The following is an 18,995-nucleotide window of genomic DNA, read 5'->3' as shown; positions in this document are numbered from 1 at the left end:
CCACACCCCCAAGGAGACTCCCTTTCATCTGATTGGCTACTCACAGTATATTCAATCATGGGAGTGATTACATTAAAACACTGAGAATCATGGCCCAGCCAAGTTGACACACAATCTTAACCATCACAAAGGGAGAAACTCAGTTCTTATTCATGCTCCTACTCACCACTTTGCTAAGTTATGGGGCATGTGGAGTAAAAAAATAAATAAACTTTTCCTCAAGGAATTATTTTCACTTCCTCATCTTCTTATGAAGGAGCAGGGATAGAATGGGGAGGGAAGAGGGTATACAGAGTACTGATAGAGGCACTGCTGGCTGAACTCCCACTCGGAATTCTCCCAGCAGCAGCAGCAGCAGGAGGGAAAAGCCAACATTGAAACAGCCATCCTACAGACTGACCAGGTAAGACTTTAAGATTTGTTGATTAATTGCAATCAGCTTCTTGGGAACCCCTTTACCAATTTGCTAAGCTTGTCCGTATTTCTTTTCTTCCCCAGAGCTATTTTCCCAATCTTCCAGTCTCTTCTAAACCAAAGATTTCGTTTTAAACTCACAGTAGAACAAAAAGGGATATATACATGTATATTTAATGTTATTTTATGTATTAGTCCATGTTTGAGAATCTTATTTCTTTAAAATGAAATTTCTTTGAATCAAAATGCAAGGCAAAATTTTCCCAGGTGTTATCTTAAGCAAGTACCTAGTACAGTACAAATTCAGTATGTTATGGCTGAAAGAATGAAAAATGAATTTATAGTCCACAACCAAAGAACTTAAAGTTGGATAATTGTAGTGGAAAAAATAAGAAAAAGATATAGCCAAAGTGAGTGACACTTGGGACCCTGCCCTTCATCAATGCCAGCTAGGTAAATCCTTGAGTGCCTAGTGGTATACAAGGATTTAAGTATCCCCAACTGAGCTCATTGAGAAGAGACATGATATACCATTTATTTTGTATTACTTGGTACTGTGCCAAGTCTGAAAATGCTCTCTTATATACAGAATATCCAGGAATCAGAAATATCTGAAGCCTCCAATGTTCAAGAAAACTAGGTATAGTTCATATTCATAAATATTTCAATTAACTCTTGTGATTGTCAATTGCTTCATAGAGTAGGCAAAGTATGTAATTACCAGTTTTAACTTACATATTACAAGATCACACTGCTGGCATTAAAACCTGGTTCCAGATCCACCCTTCTACTAATGACTGTCACAGAAACACAGGTTAATAAATAATTTCTTTTATAAGGATCAGCACAAAGCTGGTTCCTATGAGGCGGAGGTTAAAGATGTCCCAAACATCCAGCTTTTCCAAGCTGCTGTACCACTCCATCATCTCTAACATCGGCTACCGCCTCTTCCCTCAGTACTCTCCCTCCTGTCTTCGGGTTCACTAATTCACTGCAACATCTCACAAAACCCACAAACCATATAAAGGAAATGGCTCACGTGGTTGTGGAGGCTGGCAAGTTGCAAATTCAACGTTAAGCATAGGCTTCTCCCTGGCCTCACAGTCTCTGCCCAAAGGCACTTAGCTGCCCATGGGCTGGGCAGCTCACTGTGCCATCTCCTGCGTCTTTCCTGCAGGACTCTCCTACCGGTATCTCCTTCTTGGTGGTTGTGGGCTCTTCTCTTTCCTGCCTCTGGGGTGGCTAATTTCAAGCCCAGTGGGATGACAAAACTGACCAATCTCCTTGGTGGGCCACGATTACCCCATCACACAGTTCCACCCAACCACCTGGGTGGGAGTTACAAGACCGTGGCTAGAAAGGCCACACAAAAAGGAATCCATTACACCACAACAGGATAGTAGAAATAAAAGGACCTTTAGAAACTATCTATTTTTTAAGATGAAGAAAACCGAGGCCCAGAAAGCGGTCACATGACTAATTAGCTGCTCCTACTAGAAGCCACAGTTGCCTGATGCAGTCCGTATCTCTCCCTTTGGATATCACTGTCTGCACACTCACACACGAATAATTTTTCTTAAAGTTTTTGCCTTCTTGAAACTCTGTTCTTGTTAGTTGTCATCTAGTTGACTAGTTGACTCTGACTCATGGTGACCCCATGTGTGCAGAATAGAGCTCTTTAGGTTTCCAAGGCTGTGACTTTTCCAAAGCAGATCACCAGGGCTGTTTTCTGAGGCACCTCTGGGTGGGTTCAAACCGCCAACCTTTTGAATAATAGTCTTGAAACTCCAGAGGTCTGAAAAAACTCCAAGGCTTCTCACAGGCCAGACCAAGTTTTATTTGGCCCTTTGTGTTTAAAAAAAAAGCGGGGGAGTGGAGGAGGGGGTGGCAGGGGAGGTTAAGGGGTGGTAGGCAAATGCTCTCAAACTTTATTTTGCAACCCCATGTGGCAAAAGCCTTCATCCATCTTAAGGAAGAGATACTATGACATAGTAGAAAGAGCACAGGACTTTTTGAGCATATCCTGATCTGGGTTCAAATCCTGACTGTACACTGTCTAAGAGTAATAAACGCTTACTCTATTAAAGTAAAGCAATGAGATTTACTGCAGCTTTGGTAACAGTCCAGACTGGGGAAAACGTCTAATTTTACAAAGAGAACAAACGCTTCCAAAATGGCAAAGCTGTGGAGACTTTTTAAAGGGTGAGAACAAAGGACTTGAGCTGTACTATTTTGATTAGACATTACAAACTTAGATTAATATAAGGCAGGTTACTGGAAGTGGAGCTAGGAGGGGTAAGGTCACAGGACATTTCTCCTAGAAACAGCTTGCTCAAGTGAAATTTTTGTCAGCAGCTGCCTGGGAGACCTAGGTAAGAGTCAGCAGTAAGGACTTCTTCCTGAGACATTGTTTCAGGAAGGGTCTTGATAGCTCCTGTGGAATAATTTATATATATTAAAAGAAAGGCAAGATGGAGTAGGGCCCCAAACTCTAAAGCAGCCATTTTACTTCAGTCAAGTGCCTCAGTTTATTTGCTTACTGAACACTTACTAGGTATATGGCTTTGGCCCGGACACTTCTTTGAACCTGTTTCCTCATCAACAAGACGGATATAATTCGGGTTTGATGTGAGGATTTGAGAGGAAAGTATGTCTGGCACACAGCCTAACACTGATAATTATTTGCTGAATAAATGAAAAACACAGCCGATACTCAATAAACGGTGATCATACAGGATTGACTGTTCCCATCTCGTACGGAGCTACAGAACTGAAACCTCTTTCGCCTCCCTCCGCCCTCCGAGGCCTGATACTCAGCCCGGAGATCGGCCCATATTTTCTCAGCCTCAACGAGTGCCCAGTCCATGACCCGCCAGGAGTACAGTGGTTTTGGAGCCTTGCTTCGCCTTCTCTTCTCTCCCCTTCCTCTCCGCAATGACACTACTACAGGGGGAGCTTCCCCTGCCGTTAGCGTCCAGCGAGGATTAAGCACTTCGCTTTTCTTATCCTTTTTATCTCTGTTTTCCGGTTCTAATCTCTCAGTTTTCCGGTTCTAGACCTTGTTCAGCAGCTTCAGGACACCACCCTCCCGCGTCCAGGCCATACCACGCCTCTCAAACGACGCCAGGTCGGCTGGCTACAGTTTGGATAATACCTCGTTGCCTAAGAAACAGGGGAGGGGCTTGGGAAAGCGCAGGCAGGCGCCGGCTTTGCGCAGGCGCTTGGGCCATGACCTTCGACTATCGCGAGAATAGCCTACCGGAAGTTCCACGTCAGTCAGTCGGCGGGTCAGCAGGTTGGTGGGTCTTTCTGGGCCTGAGTCGGCGGTAGCAAGCGAGGGCCCTTGGACCTGGACGGACGGAGCCATGGTAGGTCCAGGCCCCGCAGGTGGAAGCGGGGCTCCGCCAGGTATAGCTAGCTGGCTCCTGGGGCTCCTGGGCTGGGGTCCGCAGTAAGCAGCGGCCTGGGCTCGTGGTGTGGCCTTGCCAGGTCCTGGTCAGGTATGCGGCCTGAGAAGTTGGAGAAGGCTCTGGGGCCAGGAATCCAAGGTGGTTTGTTGAGGCAGTCCCTGCAAGTGAGGGATCTTTGACTCCCCTGGCGCTTGTCAGAGCCCCTCCGGTCTGCAGTGGGGTCCGTGGTCCTGGCAATCCAAGAGGCAGAAAATGTTGAGCTTTGTAAGAAGCTTTGGTAAAGTTATTTCATTCTGCCCTTAAAACGATGGCAGCTAATCTTGCGTTCAGGTTGGGTTTGTTTCTGGTATAGTGTATACCAAAACAAACAAACAAACAAAAAAACAAGCCAGTTGCCTGCCGTCGAGTCTATTCCAACTCATAGCGACTCTATAGGACAGTGTAGAACGCCACATAGGGTTTCCAAGGAAAGCTTGGTGAATTCGAACTGCAGACTTTTTGGTTAGCAGCTGAACTGTTAACCACTACGCCACCAGGGTTTTTAGGTAGAGTGTCTGCTGACCACAAACTACCAACTTAGAGAAGCTAAGAAAGTAAAGAAAATGTTATGTGGAGTCAAAAAGAGAATTTTAAGTGCTTTAGGATCCCAGCTCTTAGATATCTGGTGGGAAAAGAGTTGGGGAGGGGAGTTCATAAAACTGGCTAGTGTGCTTTTCTGCATTTGCAAGTATAAGTGACTGGTAAGAAGGGCAGTACGACTGCACTTTCTCATTATCACCCTCACCCTCGAAAATGCCCTAAAATACAGGAAAAGAAATACAGTAGTGTGAGAAAATCTTTTCAGAAAAATGTAAGAGTCAATATTTTATATTTAAACGTTTTCCTGCCGTTTTACTTGTTAGAAAGCACAGGATCAGTGATTTTAAGCTTGGAGACCTTAGGGATTAATAAATCCAAGTCCCTCATCTTGCAGTTAAACAAAAAACCCTGAAAGTTTATACAGCTGATTGCGGGGGAGTTGGTACTAAAATGGAAGTTCTAAAAAACCCTGAAAGTTTATACAGCTGATTGCGGGGGAGTTGGTACTAAAATGGAAGTTCTTGTCATCTTTTATGGATCATTGATCCCTTGGAGAAACTGAAAAGAGTGATGAGTACTCCCAGAAAGATGCATAAAAGAACATAAACAGTTTTACATAGAATTTCATTGGGTACAGCCTCTAGGAAATCCTATGGGACACTTCTACTCTGTCATATAGGGGCAGAATCGACTTGATGGCACATAACAACAACAACACACACACTTCCCATCCCCAGCCTCATCTGTGGACTTTCTTGTATTTCTAGGTTAAGAGGCCCTGAATGAGACCTCAGATCTATAATTATACCAAATAAGAAGAATGAACAAATCTGTCTTGTAAGAAGTACAAGGCCTCTGGTTTGAGGTCTGCTGTGCTTGCTGTGACATTTTTGGAAAAGGTCCTTGGATCTGCCTAATTTCGTTCCTTTTGCAATCTTTATAGTTAAAATGTATTTCCATAATGAATTATCACTTCCTTCATTCTTTAACAAATTCATAATTTTTTGTATAGGATGAAAAATATAAATTCATTCATTCTTTGATTTACCAGAGAGCATTTATTACATGCCGTGTATTTTGTTAAAACTCGCCTTCTTCCCTAATTGTCACAACAGCTGTGAGATAGAGCTATAAATAATGTTTATTGACTGCTTACTATAAGCTAGGACTGTTCTAAGGGCTTAGCGTTGAATTTAATTCACATAACGCTAAGCAGTAGATAATAGTACTATCCTTGTTTTATATATGTTGAACCTGAGAGAGATTAAGTAAACTTGCCCACTACTGCCCATCTAAAATTAGTTGTGGAACTAGAATTTGAATCCAGGCAGCATGACTTTCTAGACTTGAGTTATACTAACTATCCTCAACCCCCCATATCCAAACATAAGGTGTGGAGATAAAGACACTTGCCTACTCTAGTAAGCAAGAGACATGTACAGAAATGTAGCATGAATAATTGAAATCCTATAGGAAAGGGAAGGATACAGCTGGCTTAGGTCATCAGAAAGGTCTTATTAAGCTGAGTCCTAAATCCATGCAGCTTTGGGAAAATGGAAATGGAAGGAGACGTTTAGAGTTGAGGGTTCTGTATAAGCAAGACCAGAATCCTTTCCTAATGAACCTGTCCAATACAAGTACAATAGAAATGTCACTGCTTGTACCTCAGATACTTTGTGACAGTTTTGTTTGTTTCTAGAAATAATACAGTTAATGAAGTGTAGAGAAGAGGAGTGATCCGGCATATTCAGGGAACAGGGAATATTGAGTAGTTAATTTGATTAGAGTGTAAAGTTCATGCAGGGGCAAGGTAGGAGATAAGTCTAGAAAGGTAATTTAAAAAAAAAGAGGGAATTAGGAAATAGATTTTCCAGAGCCTTGTTGTTGTCGTTGTTAAGTGCCCTCTAGTCAGTTCCAACTCATAGTGACCCTACGTACAGCAAAACAAAACATTGCCTGATTCTGTGCCATCCTCACGGTCGTTGTCATGCTTGAGCCCATTGTTGTAGCCATGTGTCAGTCCATCCCGTTGAGGGTATTCCTCTTTTTTGCTGACTCTCTACCAAGCATGATGTCTTTCTCCAGGGACTGGTCCCTCCTGATAACATGCCCAAAGTATAGGTGATGAAATCTTGCCATTCTTGCTTCTAAGGAGTATTCTGGCTGTACTTCTTACAAGACAGATTTGTTCATTCTTCTGGCTGTCCATGGTATATTCAGTATTCTTCACCAGCATCATAATTAAAAGGTGTCGATTCTTCTTCAGTCTTCCTTATTCATTGTCCAGTTTTTGCATGCATTGAGGCTATTGAAAACACCATGGCTTGGGTAGGGCCCACCTTAGTCCTTAAAGTGACATCTTTGCTTTTTAACACTTTAAAGAGGTCTTTTGCAGCAGATTTGCCCAATGCAGTATGTCGTTTGCTTTCTTGACTGCTGCTTTTACAGGCATTGATTGTGGGTCCAAGTAAAATGAAATCCTTTACAACTTCAATATTTTCTCTGTTTATCATGATGTTGCTTATTGGTCCAGTTGTGAGGATTTTTGTTTTCTTTATGTTGAGGTGTAATCCATACGGAAGGCTGTCGTCTTTGATCTTCATCGATAAGTACTTCAAGTCCTTTTTGCTTTCAGCAGGCAAGGTTGTGTCATTTGCATATCGCAGGTTGTTAATGAGTCTTCCTCAAATCCTGATGTTCCGTTCTTCTCAGATTATTTGCTCAGCATACAGATTGAATAAGTATGGTGAAAGGATACAAACCTCATGCACACCTTTCCTGACTTTAAATCACACAGTATCCGTCCGCTTGTTCTGTTCGAATGACTGCCTTTTGGTCTAAGTACAGGTTCCTCATGAGCACAGGTCAGTGTTCTGGAATTCCCATTCTTCGCAGTGTTATCCATAATCTGTTACGATCCACACAGTCAAATGCCTTTGCATAGTCAGTAAAACACAGATAAACATCTTTCTGGTATTCACTGCTTTCAGCCATGATCCATCTGACATCAGTAATAATACCCCTTGTTCCACACCCTCTTCTGAATCCGGATTGAATTTCTGGCATTTCTCTGTCAGTGTACTTCTGCAACGCTTTTGAATGATTTTCAGCAAAGTTTTACTTGTGTGTGATATTAATGATATTGTTCGATAATTTCCGCATTCCGTTGGATCACCTTTGTTTGGAATGGGCACAAATATGGATCTCTTCCAGTTGGTTGGCCAGGTAGCTATCTTCCAAATTTTCTGGCATAGACAAGGGAGCACTTACTTCTGGTGCTGCATCCATTTGTTGAAACATCTCAATTGGTATTCTGTCAGTTCCTGGAGGCTTGTTTTTTGCCAGTGCTTTCAGTACAACTTGGACCTCTTCCTCGGTACCATTGGTTCTTGATCATATACTACCTCCAGAAATTGTTGAACATTGACCAGTTCTTTTTGGTACAGTGACTCTGTATATTCCTTCCATCTTCTTTTGATGCTTCCTGGATCGTTTAGTATTTTCATTATAGAATCCTTCAGTATTGCAACTCAGGGCGTGAATTTTTTCTTCAGTTCTTTCGGCTTGAGAAATGCTGAGCGTGTTCTTCCCTTTTGGTTTTTTTATCTCCAAGTCTTTGCTCATTTCATTGTAATACTTTGTCTCCTCATCTTCTGTTTAGCTCTTTTACTTCATCATTTCTTCCTTTCACTTTCGCTACTCCACATTCAAGAGCAAGTTTCAGAGTCTCTTCTGACATCCATTTTGGTCTTTTCTTTTTTTCTTGTCTTTTTAATGGCCTCTTGTTTTCTTCATGTATGATGTCATTCCACAACTCCTCTGGTCTTCTGTCGTTAGTGTTCGGTGCATCAAATCTGTTCTTGAGATGGTCTCTAAATTCAGGTGGGATATACTCAAGGTTGTACTTTGGCTCTTGTGGACTCGTTCTAATTTTCTTCAACTTCGACTTGAACTCCCATATGAGTAATTTATGGTCTATTCCACACTCCGCCCCTGGCCTTGTTCTGACTGATACAGAGCTTTTCCATCATCTCTTTCCACAAATATAGTCGATTTGATTCCTGTATATTCTGTCTGGTGAGGTCCGTATGTCTAATCACTATTTATGTTGTTGGAAAAGGTATTTGCAATGAAGAAGTCCTCGGTCTTGCAGGATTCTGTTATGTGATCTCCAGCGTCATTTCTCTCACCAAGGCCATATTTTCCAACTACTAATCCTTCTTTGTTTCCAGCTTTTGTATTCCAGTTGCCAGTAATTACCAATGCATCATGATTGCATGTTTGATCAGTTTCAGACTGCAGAAGTTGGTAAAAATCTTCAGTTTCCTCATCTTTGGCCTTCGTAGTCGGTGTGTAAATTTGAATAATAGTCGTATTAACTGGTCTTCCTTGTAAGCGTATGGATATTACCCTGTCGTTGACAGTGTTGTACTTCAGGATAGATCATGAAATGTTCTAGAGCCTTACATATTTGGAAAAAGAGATTGAGTTTTATTTGATTAATAGCAAGAAACCTTTGGGAGTTTTTGATCAAAGGGTGATTAAAGAGTTTTTGGAAGGGCCCTCTGGTTTATGAGAAGGGTTGGTTAAATTGGTGGGAGATAGGAAATGGGGATATTTAGGAGCTATCACAAATAGTTTGTCATCACAATAGAGGCATTGGTTACTGAAAGTCTTATCAGTGTAGTGGCAGAACAATTGAAAAGAGAAAGATAGTAGTAATTATGGAAAAAGGACCTGAAAACTGATTGTTGGGTGCAAGGAAGGAGGCAGCATCAAATGTAATTCGTATCTCTAAGCCCCAGTCAAAACAGACTATTCATGCCTGCAGCATGCCCTGAACTTTTCCACCTAAGAGTGGAAAACTGGAAGACATCCTAAATTCAATGTTTTTAGTTTTTTGAGAATTAAATTCAATGTTAAACCCTTTGAACTGTGCCTGGCCTATAGTAAGCCCTCACCTCTGACTGTAAGACATCCCCACTCCACCAAAAACAAAACTGATTCTTGCCCTCATAGAGCTTAGATGCTAGGCAGGGAAACAGACGAATAATTAGGCTGTTAATGATCCCCCCACTTTACTAAAATCTTACTCGAATACTACTTCCAGCCTGACTCATTTACTAATGTTACCAACTAAATTTCCTTTTGCTCCCTTTTGAACCATTACGACATTTTTTACCTCTCTTAGCTCTTTGCGTTCCGCACTGTGTTGAAGTTATTTATATATTTTTCTTACCATTCTTACCGGATTGTAAGCTCTTTAAGGACACAAAGTATTTACTCACCTTTCATTCCCTACAACAGAAAATATATTTGCTTTGCCTATTTTCAACATTTAATTTATGCCTATCCTTCAAGGCCCAGTTGAAATGCCCCCTCCATGAAGACATCCCTGTTTTCTCATAGCCAGAAGTGATCGTCACCTACTTAGAACACCCTTGTCACTTTTGTTTTACTTAATTTGTGATACTTACACATTATATTTTGTATTACTTGCCCCATTTGTGCCTCCCTGTGGGCAGATCTGGCATCTTACTCATCTTTATATTCAGCAGAGTACCTGGTACTATGTCTTATTCAAAGTAGTCACTTAAATGTTGGGAGAAATATGATAGCAAGAGTCCATACTTAAATGCTTTTTAAAACTGAGATTTGTCCAGTGCAAGTATGTAAAGTTTACATACCCCTGGCCTACTTTCCTGGAGCATCATTCTTAATAATAAGTCATTTAAAACGTTTTTATGGCAAAACATACGCAGTTTGTAAGTGTCCAGTTTCCTTGGTTATTGGAGAAAAAGTGTGAGATACACTGGCTTATGTGAAAGCTCCACCATGATTCTTGATACATAGTAGACACTTTGTTGAATATGAAGGAATCAGAAAAAAGGAGTTTGTTTGATAGTAACTAATAGGGTGAAATTCGGAAATGGATAAAATAAAAGATCCTGTTTCCTTGAACTTGCAGAGAAAGAGATGATGGCTTAAGGTAGAAAGTTTGAGAGGGAGAGGAGGGTATGGTAGTGGAAACATTTTTGAGGTTATTAAAAAGAAGAGACAGAACTCTGATCTTTTAAGGTAAAGTAAGAGCTGACAGTAGTTACTGAAAGTGAGGGAGACGTAAGAAGTAGGGACAAGGTTTGAAAAGAGATGAACAGAGGACTTGTGAGGTGTTTGCTTTGTTTCAGGAAATTTTCTCTGCTAGCTCTTTGTTTTATGTTGAAAAGTAACCTTAAATTTCTGTCCCATTCATGATCATCATGGAAGCTCACAAAACTAAAGATTTGATAGAAATTCAACTTGCCAAATAAACTTGTAGATTGGGTTTAAGACCTCTTGAAATAGAAATATATATTTAAGTCAGGCTTTCTCAACATGCTTTCAAGAGAGAATTAAACTCTACTGCCCCAAAGTATCATTGCATATAATGAATTTTTCTTCTAGAATGGCACTCTTGGGAGAATTGAGAAAATAGTTACTAAAGTAATATTCTACATTCTCTGGTTCAGATCAGGAATCTGGGTGATAAAGGCTGTTTTAAACTATAACTATTTTCTGACTCAGGAGAGTATTTTAGTTTTTGATTAAAATTGTTCTGAATTTTCATTAAGTTTGTTGCTGTAATTAAACCATTAAAATGTTAACAAACTTTGCTACATGACTTCAAAGGCCCTTATGATTACATGTGCTTCATTGCCTTGCATTTACTAATGTTTTGTCAAAATCAACCTACTACTTTCTCTGAAGAACTCAGTATTATGGTTTAGGGATGCTAGTACTTCATGAATAACATTTCTTTAGATTTTTTTTTGGTATCTCATGAATGACACAGGTACCAAATTATGATGTAGTGAATATTTTACATTTATTTGTTAGATATAAACCAGAGGTTTCCTAAAGTGTGGTCCCCAAGATCCTTTCAGGTGGTCCACAAATTTAGGACTATTTTCTTAATAGTAATATACTTTTGGCTCTTTTCACCGAGTTGATACTTGGACTGATGGTATAAAAGTAATGGATGGTAAAACTGCTGGGGCCTTAGCCACAAGTTAAGGCTGTGGCACCAAATTGTACTGAAAGTTATTCTTCACTCTCACATAGGCTATTAAAAAGTAAAGTAAAAAAAAAAAAATTAAAAAGCTTGTTTCACTTAAGCATGTCCTTGAAGTAAAAATTATTAATTTTATTTTTTTGTTGTGCTTTAGATGCAGGTTTACAGAGAACATTAGTTTATCATTGAACAATTAATACACATACTGTTTTGTGACATTGGTTGCCAACCCCACAACGTGTCAGCACTCTCCCCTTCTCGACCTTGAGTTCCCCGTTATCATCTTTCTTGTCCTCTCCTGCCTGCTTGTCCTTGCCCCTGAGCTGGTGTGCCTGTTTAGTCTTGTTTTGTTTTACAGGCCTGTCTAACCTTTGACTGAAGGGTGAACCTCAGGAGTGACACAGTACTGAGTTAAAAGGGTATCTGGGGTCCATACTCTTAGGGTTTCTCCAGTCTCTGTCAGATCAGTAAGTCTGTTTTTGTGAGTTAGAATTTTGTTCTACATCTTTCTTCAGCTCTGTACAGGACCCTCTATTGTGATCTCTGTCAGAGCAGTTGGTGGTGGTAGCTGAGCACTATCTGGTAGTACTGGATTCAGTCTGGTGGAGGCTCTGGTAGTTGTGGTCCATTAGTCCTTTGGACTAATCTTTCCCTTGTCTTTGGTTTTCTTCATTCTCCCTTGCTCTACTCGGTGGTGGGACCAGTGGAGTATCTTAGATGGCCAGTCACAAACTTTGAAGACCCCACACGCTACTCACCAAAGTAGGATGTAGAACAGTTTCTTTATAAACTATGTTATGCCAGTTGAGCTAGATGTCCCCCGAGACCATGGTCCCCAGCCCTCAGCCCAGTAATTCAGTCCCTCAGGGAGTTTGGATGGGTCTATGAAGCGTCCATGACCTTGCCTTGGTCAAGCTGTGCTGGCTTTCCCAGTATTGTGTACTGTCTTACTCTTCACCAACATTACCACTTATCTATTATCTATTTTGTGTTTTTGCCTCCCTACCCCTCCCCTCTCTTTAACCATCAAAGATTGTTTCTTTTTGTGTGTAAACCTTTTCATGAGTTTTTATAGTAGTGGTCTCATCCAGTATTTGTCCTTTGGTGATCAATTTATTTCATTCAGCATAATGCCCTTCAGGTTCATCCAGGTTGTGAGATGTTTTGCAGATTCATCATTGTTCTTTATTGTAGTGTAGTAAAATTATTAATTTTATTAAATATCGACACTTGAGTACATGTCCATTTAATATTCTGTCTGCTTAAATGGGAAGTATGCATAAAACACTTATGCATACCAGAATATGATGGTTATCTCAAGGAAAAGCACTTGTACAGTTGTTTAAGTTGCAAGCTTTATTTGAAAGGGCAACTGACAAGTAAACTATGGTTATTCAGACCTGGTTATTTGGGGTATATTTCCTCAAAAATGAAAGAATTTAGCTGGCCACTGACAGATTTGTTGCCATTGATAAAACTGGAGCTTTCAGGTGAAACTTCAATGGCTGTGAGCCTGACAGGTGTCTAAAACTTAAAGACTTATCAATTGAGATCTCTGGTGATGTTAATGAATGTGATTTTTTAATACTGTGTAATGGAATGTGGAAGATCTGTATAACTCAGTGAACTAACATTTTCCAAATGACCAATGCATCATATTACAGAATCGTGCACAGGTGAAAGATCCATATTAGGTACAGGATAGACCAATGGATTTTAATGCAACAAAGTATGAAAAGTTCATTGATGTGGTTTCATATTGCACATTATGGAATAACTTATAAGAGACTACTACTTTTTGAGTTTTGGTGTGGTATCAAAGAATTACAACAATTACTCAAAGATTATTAAAATATTCCTCTCTTTTCCAACGAATTCTGTGTGAGGCTGGGTTTTCTTACATATCTCTTACATATCTCAGCCAAAACAGTATGTTACAACAGATTGAAGGTAGGAACAGATACGAGAAACCAACTGTCTTCTATTAAAAAGACAAACAAACAAACACTAACTAGACAATAGATAAGTGGTAACTTTGGTGAAGGGTAAGACAGTACACAATACTGGGAAGTCAGTACAACTTGACCAAGGCAAAGTCACAGAAGCGTCATAGACACGGCCAAACTCCGAGGGACTGAATTACTGGGCTGAGGGCTGGTGATCATGGTCTCGGGGGACATCTAGCTCAATTGGCATAACATAGTTTATAAAGAAAGTGTTCTGCATCCTACTTTGGTGAGTAGTGTCTGGAGTCTTAAAAGCTTGTAAGCGGCCATCTAAGATATGTCTACTGGTCCCACCCCATCTGGAGCAAGGGAGAATGAAGAAAACCAAAGACAAGGGAAAGATTAGTCCAAAGGACTAATGGACCACAACTACCAGAGCCTCCACCAGATTGAGTCCAGCACAACTAGATGGTGCCCAGCTACAACCACCGACTGCCCTGACAGGGATTACAATAGAGGGTCCGTACAGAGCTGGAGAAAAATGTAGAACAAAATTCTAACTCACAAAAAAAGACCAGATTTACCGGTCTGGCAGAGACTGGAGAAACCCTTGAGAGTATGACCCCCGGATGCCCTTTGAAGTCAGTACTGAAGTCGCTCTTGAGGTTCTCTCTTCAGCCACCCTGGTGGCACAGTGATTAAGCACTCAGCTGCTAACCAGAATGTTGGCAGTTTGAATCTACCAGCTGCTCCTTGGAAACCCTATGAGGCAGTTCTACCCTGTTTTATGGGATTGCTATGAGTTGGAATTGACTCAGTGCCAGCAGGTTTTTTTTTTTTTTTTTTTTGATGGAGAACACACAATAACGTATGTAGTTCAACCAGGTATACTAGACTGAATGGGCACACACCAGTACAGGGGCAAGGATGAGAAAGCAGGAGGGGAAAGAAAACTGGACAAATGGACATGGGAAACCCAAGTTTGAGAAGGAGTGTTGACACATCACGGGGTTGGCAGCCAATCTTGCAAAATGGTATGTGTATTAATTGTTCAATGAGAAACTAATTTGCTCTGTAAATGTTCACCTAAAGCACAACAGAAATAAATGGCTTGAATATAAGAGCATAGGGAGCCCTGGCGGCGCAGTGGTTAAAGCTCTCGGCTGCTAACTGAAAGATTGACGGTTCGAACCCACCAGCTGCTCCGCGGGAGAAAGATGTGGTAGTCTGCTTCCGTGAAGATTTACAGCTTTGGAAACCCTATGGGTCAATTCCATTCTGTCCTATAGAATCGCTGTGAGTTGGAATTGACGCAACGGCAGTGGGTTTTGGTTTTTGAAATACTGTTCAATGAGGAACTACTATAAGTTCTACTGGAAATATGTTTCAAGGAAATTAATACTTCAGAAGATGTGGATCTACACTGATGCCTGACTAGAAAAGTGTCTTCCTCTCCAATAAAACCTTGCCATAAATTAAACATCAACTTCACTGAGAACATCATGATGTTGCTGGTTAACAAAACAAAAAAACATTCTACTTTTCACTAAATTTCTTTGGAAAATTGTTATTTTTCATAAAAATGTTACTTAAGTTAACCTATAATGGCTTTATTTTTGTTTTTTTGAAATGAATTGATACATAAATATCTTAAACTTTTCTCAGTTTTGATTTTTAATATGGTCAGCATCAGTAGATATAACCCCCATAAACAAAAGCTTTTTGGGATCCTCAAAATCTTTTAAGAATGTAAAGGGATCCTGAGACCAAGAAGTTTGAGAAGAGCTGCTATAAACCTTTGAAATTTTAATTATTCTTATTCTTTAAAATATATGAGTGAAGAAGTAATTGATTTAGACTCAAAACTGTGTCCACAACTTAGCAAAATTAAAACTGAATTATTTTTGTAGACTTGTTAATGCACCGTTTTTTAGTTAGTATCTCAAACTTATTTATTTGGCTTAGCAATTTAATGTTTTGTTTGTTTCTCCTTAGCCTCTGCGACTTGACATCAAGAGAAAGCTAACTGCTCGATCTGATCGAGTCAAGAGTGTGGATTTGCATCCTATAGAGCCATGGATGTTGGCAAGTCTTTACAATGGCAGTGTGTGCGTTTGGAATCATGAAACACAGGTGGGAACTTGTAAGGACTCTTAGAAATAAAATACTGTGTTAGATTGTTTATAATAAAAGAGAAGAAATAATCAGAGTCCAGTAGCAGTACACAAACTGCTTTCTCAAATTGGTGTAAACTATTTAAATAAAGATGAACTAGCATGAAGGAACATATAGCTTGTGGGAGAAACTGTTCTGAGCACTTTATATGCAGTATTTAAATCATAGCAACTCTGATGTAGGTAGTATTAGCTCTTTTTGAAATTGAAACTGAGGCTGCTAGAGGATCACCTGCTGTAGATAAAATGTTTAATAATTAATTTTCCATTTAGTGAATATTCTGACAGTCTTAAAAGGAGATCTTTATTTTGTATTTTTTCCCAAATGCTCTACATAGTGTTAATGTAGATACATTTCATTCAGCCATACCGATCAGATTATATCAAATATTTGTGGTCAGCTTTTGATTATGTACATGGGAGTATCTGTCTTATAAATTATCTGCCTTAAATCTTACCGCATGCTCTTTCACCTGAGTAAATAATGTATCCTTCAAATTAGTTTAGTTCTTATTTTCCATAGTCTTTATTGGCCATTCTTAATCTTTTTCTTTCAAACTACAGAACATATAGTCAGCACTGTACCATACAGTTAGGCATCTACTTATACAGTAATTATCCTCAAGTCAACTCTGACCGTTTCAGGGTCACTGTGGGTCAGCGTAGACTCAATGGCAATGGATTTTTTTATCCTCAGCATCCAGAGTTACATTAAGTCCAGCTAAAATTCACATTTGAGAAATTTAAGATGGGAAAGTACAATTAGGAACCAAGGTCAGGAGTAAACCTAACAGCACTCTTAAATTTGTTTACTCACTATAATGGAACAGTAGGACTACACACTAAATCAAGGCCTCATCAATGACATTTTACACACATTAGCATTTTATTCACCATTAGATCCCCAGTATCTATAGTAGTACCTGACACACAGTGAGTGCTCAATAATTACTCGTTGAACTGATGAATAATAAGCATTCCATTTATCACTGGAAACCTTTCAAGATGTCTGTCTTCCTCAATTTCAGATTTATAACTTATGAATTCCTTTTGCCTTAATGTGACAATATGCATGGTAATGGACATTTTTTTGGCCTTAGTTCTCCATCCAAATGTTTAGATCTTTTCTGATTTTATACTTTCAGGTTATGTTGATGCCCTTCCCCTCTTCTGCCCATTCTTCCCAGGGTTTCCATCAACTCCATTTACCCATCTCTCAGCTCTTATCATTTAACTATAGTATGTTCTAAAACCCATGAGATTTCCGTAGGCTTTATCATACTTGTTATGGATTAAATTGTGTCCCCCCCGAAGTGTGTTATCAACTTGGCTAGGCCATAATTCCCAGTATTGTGTGGTTATCCACCATTTTGTGATCTGATGTGATTTTCCTATGTGTTGTAATCTCTGCCTGCGGTTAATGAGGCAAAATTAGATTTTGTTAAAGAGGATTAGGGTAGGATGCACCACCCTTACGCAGGTCACAGGAGAATTTCCTTGGGGTGTGGCCTGTATCACCTTTTGTCTTACAAGAGGTAAAAGGAGAGAGAAGCATGCAGAGAGAAGGGACCTCATGCCACCAAGAATGAACAACCAGGAGGGGAGCATGTTCTTTGGACCTGGGGTCCCCATACTGAGAAGCTCCTAGGTCAGAGGAAGATTGATGACAAGGACCTTCCCTCAGAGCTGACAGAGAAAGTGTTCCCCTGGAGCTAGCACCCTGAATTCAGACTTCTAGCCTCCTAGACTGAGAGAACCCTATGAGGCAGTTCTACTCTGTCCTATGGGGTCGCTTTGAGTCGAAATCTACTCGACGGCAGCAGGTTTGGTTTTTGGTTTAGACTGTGAGAGAATAAGTTTCTCTTGTTAAAGCCATCTAATTGTGGTATTTCTGTTGTAGCAGCGCTAGACAACTAAGACGATACTATACCTCTACTTTATCTGGGTCATCGTCTTTGCTTGCCTCCCTTTTTTCTTTTGTACTGTTTTTGTCCTCCCACTTGCCATGTGCTTCCCCTTTCATAATTCATCTCATTTGGTTATTTATTTAATTTTCTTCTTTCTTCCAAAACTGAAGGTTCTGTAAGGGCAGAGATTACACTAGTCTTATTCCCTACTGTTCCTCCAGAGCATGGCACACTACCTGGCACAGTGTCTGACTTATAGTGGATACTCAGTATGTCTTTGTTGAATGATCGCTCTATCTTTGGTTCCCCGTTTTTTTTTGTTTTTGTTTTTTTCTCTAATTATCCCCAGCAGGAGTTACTTGTATTTGCATATATTGGGAGCAAAATTCTTGAGTGAGCCAATAAAAGGCCAGGTGGGGGTGGGGGTGGGGGAGGAGGCTTGGAAGTAAATTCAAAATACTTGAATTTCAAATAAAGACATATTTGACTGTGTGAATCATAACCAACTACGGATAACATTGTGAAGAATGTGAAGTCCAGAACACTTAGTTGTGCTCGTGCAGAACCTGTACATAGACCAAGAGGCAGTTGTTCAAACGGAACAAGGGGATACTGCGTGGTTTAAAGTCAGGAAAGTCAGCATTTCTCAAGCTGAAAGAACTGAAAAAAAATTCAAGTCTCGAGTAGCAATACTGAAGGATTCTGTGGGGAGAATATTGACTGACACTGGAAGCATCAAAAGAAGATGGAAGGAATACAGACACTGTACCAGAAAGAATTGGTGAACGTTCAGCCATTTCAGGAGGTAGCATATGATCAAGAACTGATAGTACTGAAGGAAGAAGTCCAAGCTGCATTGAAGGCAGTGGTAAAAAACAAAGCTTCAGGAATTGACAGAATACCAATTGAGATATTTCAGCAAATGAATGCAGCACTGGAGGTGCTCACTCGTCTATGCCAGCAAATTTGGAAGACAGCCATCTGGCCAACTGGCTGGAAGAGGTCCATATTTGTGCTCACTCCAAAGAAAGGTGATCCAACTGAATGCAGAAATTATCGAACAGTATCATTAATATCACACACAAGTAAAATTTTGCTGAAGATCATTCGAAAATGGTTGCAGTAGTACATTGACAGGGAACTGCCAGAACTTCAAGCCAAATTCAGAAGAGGTTGTGGAACAAGGAGTGTCATTGCTGATGTCAGATGGATCTTGGCTGAAAGCAGAGAATACTAGAAAGATGTTTACCTGTGTTTTACTGACTGTGTCAGGGCATTTGACTGTGTGGATCTGCGGTGCGATTGATTACTTTCGTGTGTGGCCTTTCTAACCATGGTCTTGTAACTCCCACCCAGGTGATGGGGTGGGATTGGGTGGGACTCTGTGATAGGGTAATTGTGGCCTACCAAGGGGATTGGTCAGTTTTGCCTTAAAAGAGAGCCAGTTCCAGAGCAGAGAGGAGGATCCTGCCACCACCAAGGAAGAACAGCCAAGAGCCAGCACGTCCTTTGGG

The 18,995-nt window shown here is 40.3% G+C and overlaps 1 protein-coding gene across 2 annotated transcripts in view; it reads left to right on the top strand.

Annotated features, from left to right (window-relative positions):
* The first annotated feature begins 3,656 nt into the window (after positions 1 to 3,656).
* Positions 3,657 to 18,995, top strand: part of COPB2 (COPI coat complex subunit beta 2) — a 40,240-nt gene continuing 24,901 nt past the window's right edge. The window contains exons 1-2 of one of the 2 annotated variants that reach the window (XM_004381445.2): positions 3,657 to 3,782; positions 15,396 to 15,533. In XM_004381445.2, the coding sequence (XP_004381502.1) occupies positions 3,780 to 3,782; positions 15,396 to 15,533 (141 nt within the window). In that variant the 5' untranslated portion in view covers positions 3,657 to 3,779. The remainder of the gene's footprint in view (positions 3,783 to 15,395; positions 15,534 to 18,995) is intronic. The other variant, XM_023736023.1, reaches the window with a different exon arrangement.

The sequence above is a fragment of the Trichechus manatus genome, unplaced genomic scaffold (genome assembly GCF_000243295.1).
Source record: "Trichechus manatus latirostris isolate Lorelei unplaced genomic scaffold, TriManLat1.0 scaffold00084, whole genome shotgun sequence".
NCBI classification, from domain to species: Eukaryota; Metazoa; Chordata; class Mammalia; order Sirenia; family Trichechidae; genus Trichechus; species Trichechus manatus.
The sequence above is the reverse complement of the archived record's forward strand: the minus strand, read 5'-3'. Positions and strand labels throughout refer to the sequence as shown.